The sequence below is a fragment of the Crocodylus siamensis genome, chromosome 15 (assembly GCF_052110815.1).
Source record: "Crocodylus siamensis isolate JL-2025a chromosome 15, ASM5211081v1, whole genome shotgun sequence".
In the NCBI taxonomy this organism is placed as follows: Eukaryota; Metazoa; Chordata; order Crocodylia; family Crocodylidae; genus Crocodylus; species Crocodylus siamensis.
Genome location: NC_143409.1, coordinates 46752678 through 46764227, shown reverse-complemented (window position 1 = coordinate 46764227; position 11550 = coordinate 46752678). Strand labels below are relative to the sequence as shown.

At 50.4% G+C, this 11550-nt stretch overlaps 1 protein-coding gene across 2 annotated transcripts; it reads left to right on the top strand.

The window, feature by feature from the left end:
* The first annotated feature begins 2061 nt into the window (after positions 1 to 2061).
* On the top strand, positions 2062 to 10215 carry LOC149852571 (uncharacterized). 2 transcript variants are annotated; one of them, XM_090029997.1, is made up of 4 exons: positions 2062 to 2277; positions 6380 to 6504; positions 7373 to 7468; positions 7801 to 10215. In XM_090029997.1, the coding sequence occupies exons 2-4, from the start codon at positions 6417 to 6419 to the stop codon at positions 9780 to 9782; spliced, it is 2166 nt and encodes a 721-aa protein (XP_089886123.1). In that variant the 5' UTR covers positions 2062 to 2277; positions 6380 to 6416; the 3' UTR covers positions 9783 to 10215. The 2 variants fall into 2 exon arrangements, with proteins under 2 accessions (XP_089886123.1, XP_089886124.1); XM_090029998.1 differs by having other exon boundaries at positions 2063 to 2277; positions 7804 to 10213.
* Positions 10216 to 11550: the final 1335 nt, after the last annotated feature.

The following is an 11550-nucleotide window of genomic DNA, read 5'->3' as shown; positions in this document are numbered from 1 at the left end:
AAAACCTTGAAATTTTGGATTGGCCTAGGGGAAGCTATATGCAAGTTGTGCTAATACCTTGTCAAAAGCATCTAGGGCAAGGGCGGGCAGTTATTTTGGGCGGAGGGCCACATACAGAGTTTTGGCAAGCCATCAAGGGCTGCATGACAGGCAGCTCAGGGCAGATTAATATTAATTTTCTAAATTTTTAGGGGTCCTGCGGGCCAGATAGAATGGCTTGGCAGGCCGCATCTGGCCTGCAGGCTGCATTTTGCCCACCCTGATCTAGGGCCAAGACCTTGTAATCAATTGATCATGAGCATTAATGAGTAGGTGTTTTGTAGATAATAAACCTGGATGAGCCTTTGCCACCAAACCAAGCCTGTAGTCCAGGCGTTCTGAACTAGGGGTACATGAAATATATTTCATGCATTGTCTAACACAGGTCGAAGGGCCTAAAAAATCAATTTCCCACTGAAAAGGGGGTACCTGAATTCTCACTCTGAGACCAAGGGGTACGTCAACTGAACAAGGTTCAGAACCGCTGCTGTAGCCATTCTTTCTATGGCATCAAGGTCTTCAGGAAAACACACGCTACCAGCAGCAACAGTAGCAGTGCATGCAATACCACAGCAGCACGCGCACAGAAAACCATACTGACTACGTATTGAGGACAACACTTGGTGCTGTACAAGCAATAACAGGTCAGACCCAGTAGGCTACAGCTCCCAGTTTAGCTTCCTGCTAAAATTGTGTTTGTAGAAACTCAAATATACTTTAAGGCAGTATCATATTATAGTGCAGGACTCTTGGGGTCTATTCCTAGATATACTGCTGACCTGGTGCATGCCTTCAAACAACTAACTTCCATTTTCTGTGCCTCCCTCGGAAAGGAAAAGTCCAGACTGCTATGCCTTGTAAATCACTTTTGAGCTGTGTGGAGTTGTTTGCATTCCCCAAGTTGCAGTGTGAAACAAAACTTATTTTTCCCCTGCTTGTGGGCTTTGCTGGTTGCCACATGGAGCCAAGAAGGATTCCCCCCCGCCCTGCTTCCTGTTGCTACAGGTCTCAGGCTTTTATTTGTTTGTTTGGTTTGTTTTCTCCTTCCTTAAAAGGATGGGTATGGGCTGCAGGCAAGCCTCAGGATTTTGACTGTGTTGTGCCAGTACTCTTGATGGAACTAAAAAGCCCAGAGATTCCTGGTTTGATAGAGACAGAGAGGCAGGACTTTCTAAGTCAGGTTGATCAATTCATTTGGGATCAGCCTGGCACAGGCTTGCAGGGAAGGTACCTACCTTTGGAGCGGCTGGCATGGCCCTCTTCCTTGGATCTCTGAAATGTAATTTTAACAATTTTGCAATGGCAGGATATTGCCAGTGCCCTCCTTCCCTTGCTTTACCTGCACCAGGTTAGGATGTTCTTGGTGTTTTGTGCACTGTGCCTTGAAGTTATACAACAGACTTTTTTGCAGTTTTAGGACTAGATTAGACAAGCACATGCATAGAACAATTCAGATAGGGATAATCCTGCTTCATGTAGGGGACGGGACTAGATGATCTCCAGAGGTCCCTTCCAGTCCTACTTTTCTGTGATTTTGAAATTCATGGGCCCCCAAGTTGGTGTTAGTCAGCACCACCAGGGATAAAATGAGCCATATTCTCATCTGGTGTAAACTGCCATAGCAGTGCAGTGCTTATTTACACCAGCTGAGGATCAGGCCTCAAGTCTGGGGTGTAAATCCTGAAGCCAGGGGACAGGAGGGGCTCGATGAGCTTAGCCTGCTCTGTTACAGAATCTCATCCACCAATCCTTGCAAGGAAAGCATTTGTTTTTTTTCTTTCTTTTGACATCTATTACCCTCCCACAGCCTGTGAGCAAATCAGTAGGCAGCAGGGAAGGAAGGACTGGGGGGATGCAAATCTTCATCAAAATCTGGAATAAAAATTCCCTTATGCCATGTTTCTGCCCCAGGAGGCACAGAGGGAAGAGGATTCCGTAGCTATTGCCACCAGAGGGCTCTGGTTATTGCTAAGGGCTCTTCCTCTCTTTTTTTTTTTTGCTCAGGATATCAGGGGGCTGAGCTTCCTGGGTCAGACACTGCTAGCAGCTGCATCCATAGTGACCTAAGAGCCTGGGCTGTGCAGCTGCTGCTCCCCCAGCAGGTCTGTGCCAGGGAGAGACCTTCAGCAAAGCCCCTCTCTGCTCAGCCCAGGGGGAGCTTTCTGCAGGGGCTGGTTCCAGCTCCCCAGGGACAGGCCCGGGCTCTGCAGACACCAACTCAAGAGCCGGAGACTCCAGGTAATGGGAAGAATTCAGTCTTAGATGTGGTCAGGAGAGTGACTGCAAAAATGGCTCCTTCCTCCCCTTCCCCCCATCTCTCCTCCTGGTGGGTCTGTGACTCCCAGAGCTGCTGCCGTCACTGACACACACAGGCTCTGGCTCCCAATAGCACTTGCAGGAGCTGATCCAGCTATGAGGGAAGTTACATTTTCTTTTGTGCGTGTATGTATGCGTTATATATATATATAGTCTGAGTCATTTGACTGGCTGATGGGAGCATTAAGCAGTGCATAATTTGGGGATAATAAAAGTTTGGTTTAAAAGCAGCTAGTATAATCATTCTGACTTGTTTAATTGTAGGGTTTAATTGGTGAGCGTTTGGAAAAGTGCCTTTGCTAAAGAAGGAGGAAGAAAGTGGCAGAGCTGCTAACTGGGGAAAAAGAATGCGATTAAATGATATTAAAATTATCTGTTAGATCAGAGAATTGAAAGGTACCAAATGTTGTACTTCTTTTAAATGGGTTGTGTCTCCTAGAATAGCAGAGCAGAGCATCTGTATTTACCAATACCTGGAAGGTTATTTCTGGCGATACTTAAAGATGTCTAAAGGTTCAGATTGATGAAATAAGGACTAACTACACAGCTTCTACAAACAGATCTGATGAAGTGAGCTTTAGCCTATAAAAACTTGTGTTCTCTCAAGTTAGTTCATATCTGCCCTGCCTTTTGACTGACTTCCAGTTAACACAGCTAACAACCTCTGTCTACAAAGAGATGCCATGATGATTTGGTTTAGTTCTTTAATGCAATAGTGGACGAAAGAGGAACAGTAGATGGGCTTTATTTGGGCATTCAAGAAACCTTTGATGAAGAGGCTATAAAGGAATAAAATAATTTTGGGATGAGAGGCAAACTTTTATCCTGGATTGATAACTAGACTAGAACCAGTGGGAAAGAAATGGTTAGTTAACACACAAAGTAAACAAAGGTGTCACAAAGGTCTACTGTGGTTCTGATCAGCATGCTGAAAATTTCTAAAAGGCATGAGCAGCAAGGTAGCAGATTTTTCAGGCTATCCAAAAATTATTGAGGTTATTTAAGTATAATTTTCTGCAGAGGAATCTTGGGAAGGTATGTGAATAGACAACACAGGTGCAAACATGATTCAGTGCCGATGTGGATTATCTAGCATTCAATGAGGGGTGTAACTTTGGGCTCAGTGTTGAAGTATGGAACACATAGGATGGTTGAATTAGTTGGTTGGAGGTATTCTGTGCTGAGTGATTAGAGGACTAGTGTTAACTACACAGACAGTTTATGGAGCGTAAACACTAGTTTTGTTTGTTACAGGCTTAAAGAGAGAGACATGCTCAGTTGGTATAAATCAGCTTAGCTGCGCTGATAAACACCAGCTCTGGATCTGGCCTAGAGTGGGTGAGGCTGGCATGTGGAAAGTGGGGATATGCCATGAGCACTGATCACCCTATTGTGTTACCTTCAGCATATCCCTTCAGTGCACACAATTGTACAGTAAACCCGCCTGCTCCTTGCTCCTTTTCCACCTTGATTACCTTGCTGCCCTTCGTCTGGCTTGCATGTTGAGCAGGTCAGCCTCACCTGTCCAAAGAGAATGCAGTGCTCCTATGGTCTGGTCTGCTTAGCAGTTGCACCCATCTTGCATGGTTATAAAAAACTGAAACGGGACAAATGTAGTACAAAGCTCTAAATTGTATTGCCAGAAGAGCCATCTGAGTTGCCGCGTAGCCACCAACCTTGCCATTCCTAGGGTGGGGAGGGGAGAGAATTCTTTACGTTTGGAGAGTCTGATAGCCTGCACACTCCTGAGGGTATAAGAGTCTACTACTGCTGCCAGATGGTAGAGTTGCCCCTTGAGTTTTAAGAGCAAGCAGGTGTGAGCTTTGGTGCAGAAAATCCTAAGACCAAACCCTGGTGCTGATGTGTTTGTGTCACAGTAGTTGTTACTCAAGGCTGTGGGAGCCCCTTGCATCCTTAACTACAGTATTGGGTCTTAATAATGCTTTTACCCTGTGAATAAGAGAGGTAGCGGGCGGGAGAAGGTGAAATCTAGCCAGCAGGTTGCCACTATTTCATTGAGACCAAGCCACTCCGATAATGAAAAGGAGGCTGGAGGTGATAGCAGGCAAGAAGTCTGGAATCTGATCAGGGGTCCAAGCTCTATGGAGAAAAAAAATCTCTAGTACTTAATCACTGCGTTCACAATTTTTTTCATAAATAAAATTGAATTTTCCAAAAAGATCTTCCTTGAAAATTTTTATGCCACATTTTAATTTCTCAATGAGAGAGGGCATGGTTCCCTTTCTTGGCACTCTTGAGTGTATTTTAAAAACTACTTTTCTGTGCTGACAGTGGCAGGACATTGACAGTACCCTTGCTCCTCTGCTTCATCTATTGTAAGTTAAAGGCTGTTTTTGATGTTACAGACATGCTTCAAAGTTGTGCATGAGGGTTAGTTCCCAAAGTTTTTAAAAAGAGGTTATATGAGGGCATTTATACACATACATGTGTCAGCTCCAATATGCTGGAGATCTGACGCATCAAAGCAGACTCGATTAATGAAGTCTGTTTCACATGTGAGCTGATGTGCCTGGTGCTGCATTGCATGCATTTGTATGCACATCACTGTGGCTAAATGTACATCAGCACTGAGAAAACGGTGGTGCGCTTCTGAACTAAAACACCTTTGATGTGTTTTAGTTCAAAAGCATATCTCTGCCACTTTCTCAGTGCTGACACGCATTTCGCCATTTATACCAATGCATGCACTACAGTGCCGGGCACTTTTAAAAGTACCCAGTGCTGCCACACAAGCGTGTGTACACAGGTCCCAAATGCTCATCTAAAATGGTTTGGATCAGGAGTAGGCAACTCCTGGCACGGGTGTCAGAGCATGGCACGCGAAGACTTTTTGCTTGGCACATATGCCTTGGGGTAGATGGTGGGGAAGGGGCCGGGGCTGCACTGCCACAGCAAGGATTGTGTCCCTCATGGCTCCTCCACCATCTGCTCCTGGAACATCAACTTCTTACAAGTCAAGGTTGCAGATATTTTTGGCACTATCCCTAAAAACATTGCCAGCCCCTGGGTTAGATGATCCATTGTGAGCAGGAGGTTGGACTAGAAGTGACCTCCAGAGCTCCTTTCTAGCCCTATTTTTTCCTATGGTTCTTGCTTCAATTTGTCTCAGATTTTTGAAAAGCAAACCTTTATACACACACACACACACACACACACTTTATCTGTGTAGATTTTCTTGAAAACATTAAAACAAGCTTTTTTTTCTTTTTAAAGTTTTGACTAAAATTGAAGTGTTTTCCATTGCCAAAACCCCACCCTCCATGAAACCTGATGATCAAATGTAGCTGAGGCTTCTTTGCAAAGTACACTCCATTCCCACTAAATATGTGCACTGAACGTGTCAACCACGTATCCTGCCCCCTCAGGTGGACTTCTGTTGTGTTCTGTGAAGGTTGTTTGACTTTGGGGATTACTGTGGTTTGAGCATCTTCCAGGAGGCAATTAAGCAACCTGACTAGCATCAGTCATGGGACTATTCTGTCATTGTGTTTCTAGGAGAAGTTTTAGCAGAGGTTTTTTTGTTTTGTTATTTTTTGTTTAATTCTTAAACAACTGCATGTGTACACGCGCATACTTTGCTACGTATATTTTAGGGAAGGTAAAGTCAAAGAAATGATCCCCGCACTTGGATTGGAAGGTGGTGAGGTTAGTGACAGCCCTTCAATTCTGTAAGATTTCATTGCCAGCAAAGCTTCATTTCTGGCAGTGTGCGGCAAAAGCAACATATGGGGTAAATCAGTATAGCTGTAATGGAGTCGTTTTATACTGGCTGTGGACGCTAGTCATTTTGAACCTGTTCTTTTAGCTTTTTCTTACTAATTGCTTCCTGGAATGAGGAGTTGCAGGATTAGGGGGTTATTGGACAAATCAGTTCTGGGGACACAGGGAGGAAAATAGGAGTTATGCAAAAGGAGAAGCCCATGCAATGCAGCTGTGCCCAAGCTGGGGACACTGTGTCAAGATTGTGGGGCTGGTACTGAGTGGAGAAAATTTGTTGTTACAGAGGCTGGTGGCTGCCGTGGAGGTGGCCAAATCTAGCCATGGAGCCGTACGTGTTGCTGGACCCTCGGCAGCGAGCGCTGTACAGGGATGTCATGCAAGAGAGTTACGAGACCCTGATGGCCCTGGGTAAGGAGGCGTTTTCTCTTGCATTCATTACAAGCAGTAAATGTGCCCCTGCCTCACCCCAGTCTCCCCAGGGGTTTGGGCTTCCTTTGACTTTAAGTGTGCGGGCTCCTTGTTGTGATGTACATTATTGCCTCAGAGGGCTGCAGCGGACAGGGCATGAATGCAGTTCTTGGAGCAGGTTCAAGGGTTGACAGCAGAAGGAGAAAACGGGAGTTGCAGACAGGACAATGAGGGAAGGGCACCAGCAAAGAAAGGAAGAAGTCAGCATTTACCCAGCCAGCAGGATGGGATAAGACAGACAGTGTTCCTGGTTACTGGGAGGAGGTGGGCACCTTGGAGAGGAAGGTGGGGTGACACAAGTATGTTATTTGGTAAGGGTTAAGAGAGAGTCAGTAGCAAGGACAGGGAATGCAGCAGGGGTGCTGGGCATGGAGAGGATCCTCAAGGGGTTCAGGGGCAAGAATGGGGGTGTGAGGTGGCGATGAGGAACAGTAGTGCTGTTTGGACTGGAGAAAGGGAACAGCAACTTGTGTGAAAGGGGAAGGTTCAGAGCAGGGAGATGGTGTAGATATGACACTTTCCTGAAGGGTTGTGAGTTCGTTGGAGCCTGCCACCGTGATAGTGATGAGGGAGGGCTGGGGCACAGAGCTATCCGATGGCTGAAGGCGAGTAGGAGCTGATGTGCCCCAAAGACCAGAGAAGGAGCAAGGAACTGACAGTGGGAAGGGGGCAAGAAGAGAGCAAGAGCCCCAAAGACTTCTGGGAAAGGGCTGCTGAGATACTAGGAGACCACGAAGCCAGGGACGATGAAGGTCAACCCTAGCTGCCACTCATCCTGTTTGGTTTTTATCCTTCTCTCCTCCAACAGAATTTCCCATTTCGAAGCCTGACCTGCTCTCCCGGCTGGACCATGGGGATGAGCCAACAGCTCTGGACCTCCATGTGCCTAAAGGTGCCCGTGCAGGTGAGCAGCAAGTTAAATCCACCTGGGTGCTGCGTATCCGCAGGGCAGCAGAGCAGCCTGTGAGCTCGCCCACGTCAGGGCTGGGTGGGCATTGTACCCTCATGAGAAGTGTCATTCATGGCTTTCATGCCATCATGACTGACCTGCTGTCTGAGGAGATGAGGAGCCAGAATCGTTCTCCTTTCCCTTCCTCCCCTCGGGTAGGGTTTTGGGTGGTGACTTCATGATCTCTTCAGACACCGACCATAATGGTTCCCCTTGCACCTGCCATTCCCCATTCTCCTTGGCACAGCGAGAAACTAGCTAACACCTGGATACTCTCTCTCTGTCAGCAGATGGGGCCACAAGCGAGAACGAGGAGGAGGAGAACCCCCCACAGGAAAGCCCTAAGGAGCCAGAATCGGAGAGCCCTGAGAGCAGGAAAGCTCCTCTGAGCCCTCCTGAGGCAACAGGGAAGGCAGCAAAGAATGAGGCGGGTGAGGCTGCAGCCCGCCCCAGTGAGAGCCCCAACACCTGCCATGAGTGTGGGAAGACCTTCAGCCACAAGTCAGCCCTGGTGAAGCACCAGAAGATCCACACAGGTGAGAGGCCCTATGAATGTGCCGACTGCGGGAAGAGCTTCATCCAGCGCTCAGACCTGACCATCCACCAGCGCGTGCACACTGGGGAGCGCCCCTACGCCTGCCCCGACTGCGGGCGCCGCTTCAGTGTCAGCTCCTCCCTGCTCACCCACCAGCGTACCCATGCGCCGAGTGGGGAGAAGCCTAACCGCTGCCCGCAGTGCGGCCGCAGCTTCACGGACCCCAGTGCCTTGGCCCGGCACCAGAAGAGCCACTTGGGTGGGAAGCCCTATGAGTGCGGGGTGTGTGGGAAGGCCTTCGCCTGGAGTTCCCACCTCGAGCGGCACCAGCGCATTCATACGGGTGAGAAACCCTTCCAGTGCGGGGAGTGCGGTCGGGCCTTCGCCTGGAGCTCTCACCTGGACCGCCACATGCGCACCCATGCGACCGTCGTGGAGGCGGCAGAGGAGGAAGCGGAGGAGGAACCCCCGCCACCCCCCCAGCGCTGCGCCGATTGTGGCAAGCGCTTCAACCACCAGACAGACCCACAGCGCTTCAAGCACAAAGGCACACAGACCCATGCCGAGGTGGAGGTGGAGGAAGGCGTCCCCGACCGGCCCCACCGCTGCCCCCACTGTGACAAGTGCTTCAGCCAGAGCTCAAACCTCCTCAAGCACCAGCGGGTCCACACTGGGGAGAGGCCCTACCCTTGCCCTGATTGCAGCCGCTGCTTCCGCTGGGGCTCAGCTCTAGCCAAGCACCGCCGCACCCACATCCGTGACCGCCCTTCTGAGGCCTCCTCCAGTCAGGGCTCCCCAGAGGAGGCAGCACCAACACCACCCATTGCTGGCAGCAAGCCCTACCCGTGCGGTGCCTGTGGGAAGAGCTTTGGCTGGGTCTCGCACCTGGAGCGGCACCGGCGCATCCACACAGGAGAAAAGCCGTTTCGGTGCGGGGAGTGCGGCCGGGCCTTCGCTGTTAGCTCCCACCTGGAGCGGCACCGGCGCATTCACACTGGGGAGCGCCCATATCGCTGTGGCGACTGTGGGAAGAGCTTTGCCGTCAGCTCCACCCTCCTGGCGCACCGGCGCACCCATGCTGCCCAGGAGGGGAGACCTCACCAGTGCCCTGACTGTGGCAAAGGGTTTGGGGCTGCTGCCAGCCTAGAGCGGCACCGGCGCCTGCACCGGGGTGAGAAGCCCTACCAGTGCAACATCTGCGGCAAGGGCTTTGCCTGGAGTTCCCACTATGATAGGCACCGGCTCACTCACACTGGTGAGAAACCCTTTGCCTGTGCCCAGTGTGGCAAGCGCTTTGGCCGCAGCTCCCACCGCAACCGGCACCAGCGGGCCCACGCCCAGGGGGGCAATGGAAACGTCAGGGAGAAGCGCCATGTCTGCCCTGAATGTGGTAAGGCCTTCAGCCTCAGCACCGCCCTGGCAGCCCATCAGAGACTTCACTTGGCCAGTGCCGCCAGCAGCAGCCCGCTCTCCCTGCTGCCTCCTGCGTGGTGGGAGACCGAGAGAAGGACAGGGACGCCGCCACCCGAGGCCTGGGCTGAGGACCCCACTGCTCCATTCCAGTGCTCCGACCCTTCCTCCTCCTCTTCCTCCTTGCCTGGGGCATGGATGACCAAGTCCCTTGTGCCTCCTGCCGCAGCTGCTTGGAGGCCTGGGGAAGTAGAGGGCAGCCAGGCCACCAACACTACAAGCCAGCCAGAGAGCTGGGCCCAGCTGCCTCCCCCCAGCTCCTAACTCAGTTCCCAGCTAACTTGGGGGAAGGGGGAATCTCTGTCACCAACATTAAGCTCCCTATTTTGGGGAGAACCAGAAACCTCCTGCACCCTCTGGTCTTCAGGACCATGGGTGGGTGACTGACCTGCTTCCCCTCCCTTCCCCCCAAGCCAGGTACTCCTCCAGGTATGATGGCACAGTGACTTTCAAAACACTGTCACTGGGATCTGCCACTGATGTGGAAAATTGCCCTTTAAGCACTTGGTGTCTGAAGCACCCCAGAGTACCACGAAAGGGGCATGGGGGCTGGATGGGCAGGGAGTGAAGGGCTGACATGGGGGAGAGTGCGTGCTTAGGCAGGGATAGACACCAGAATGGGGTTGAGAGGGTGATGCTGAAGGGTTAGGGGAGGAATGAGTGTTAGGGGATGGTGGGTGGGAGTGCAAGAGCCAGAGTGGGAGGGCGGGGGAGCAGAATGAGGGAGGGGGCTGTTCAGGGATTGAGGGGGGAAGGGGAGATATTAGTTTCCTGGGATTGTGGATGGTAGGGGAGGAGAGGGAAGAAGGGAAGCACTGTCTCTCAGTATGACCTTTCCTTCTGTTCTTTTTCCTCCTGCTCCATAGGGAATGAGGGAGGCCTCAGAGCAGAGAGTCTGAGAATGGGAGAGGTGGGGCAGCACTTGGGAAGATGCAGACAGAAAAACCGAGACAGCAAGTCTGTCACTGCAGCAGAGGAAATGCTTTGGAGCAGAGCATGGTTCACCCACAGGGTATCCAGCTGTTGGGTGCTCCAGGATCAGTGGCTCAGAGAAAGGCCTTTTGCAGTGGCCTAAGCATTGGCAAAAGTTTGGCCTCATTCTTAGGAGCCTGGTGCCAGCTTTTCCCATTGGGCCCCGTCCTGAGCCCCTGATGAGAGGGGCTTAGGTAATGGATGCCCAGGGAGAAGTGTGAGGATCAGTCTTTAGAGCCACAGACTCATTAACGTTACCCTGTGGCAGGGTATGATGATCGGGATGCTGCCTTATTGTCAGGGGGATGAATTCACACAACACCATGAGAAGGAAACTGTTTCCATGGAGGCCTTCCCCATGGAAAGTCCCTTTGTGAGCACAGGGCATCTTGTAGCAACAGCAGTAGCCATGGGAGGGCATCACATTTATAATGTTCCCTTGCTCCTATGAGACTGAATCATGAGCACCCCCGATGGATGAAAGATGATTAAGAGGGCTGAATTGTTTGACTTTTTTTTTTTCCCATGCAGTTGTTTCATTTGCATGAAGGCTGGGTCTGATCCTGCCATCCTAGGCTGTCATTGATGACACAACCCCCTTTGGCATCACTGGGCCGAGAGACAGGACCCATTTGTTGAGCAATAAGAAATCACTTCTGGAGATGGAGAGAGTAACACAGGAAGAAGCTACTGCTCAATCTTGACATTGACAAGAGTTAGTTAAGATACCAAGCTGGGATACGAGGCACAGCTGGGATTTGAGGCACCCATAACAGTAGCTGCTGGTAGACAGGGGGTTAAGACAACACAGCTTAGTAACCACAGCTGACAACTCCATAATTCCAGTCGGACAGAGGTCCCTGCAGCCAGGCTGTGAGATTTTGTCCATCTGAAACCTAGTGTCTGTCACACCCACGGCCTGTGCTGTCCACTTGTGTCCAATGCCTGTGAATGCAGTGAATGAAGTTGGACTCAGAGGTGGGGTAAGAGGTTTTTTTTTCTTTTTTCTGCTTTCCTTGCTTTGGATTTGAGGATAATAAAGTAGAAGGTAGTTTAACAA

Bases quoted from the DNA above. Each gene is read 5' to 3' on its own strand.
- LOC149852571 (XM_090029997.1), top strand. From the start codon at position 6,417: ATGGAGCCGTACGTGTTGCTGGACCCTCGGCAGCGAGCGCTGTACAGG. The intron at 6,505-7,372 runs GTAAGGAGGCGT...CTCCTCCAACAG, and splicing joins CGAGACCCTGATGGCCCTGG to AATTTCCCATTTCGAAGCCT. The intron at 7,469-7,800 runs GTGAGCAGCAAG...TCTCTCTGTCAG, and splicing joins GCCTAAAGGTGCCCGTGCAG to CAGATGGGGCCACAAGCGAG.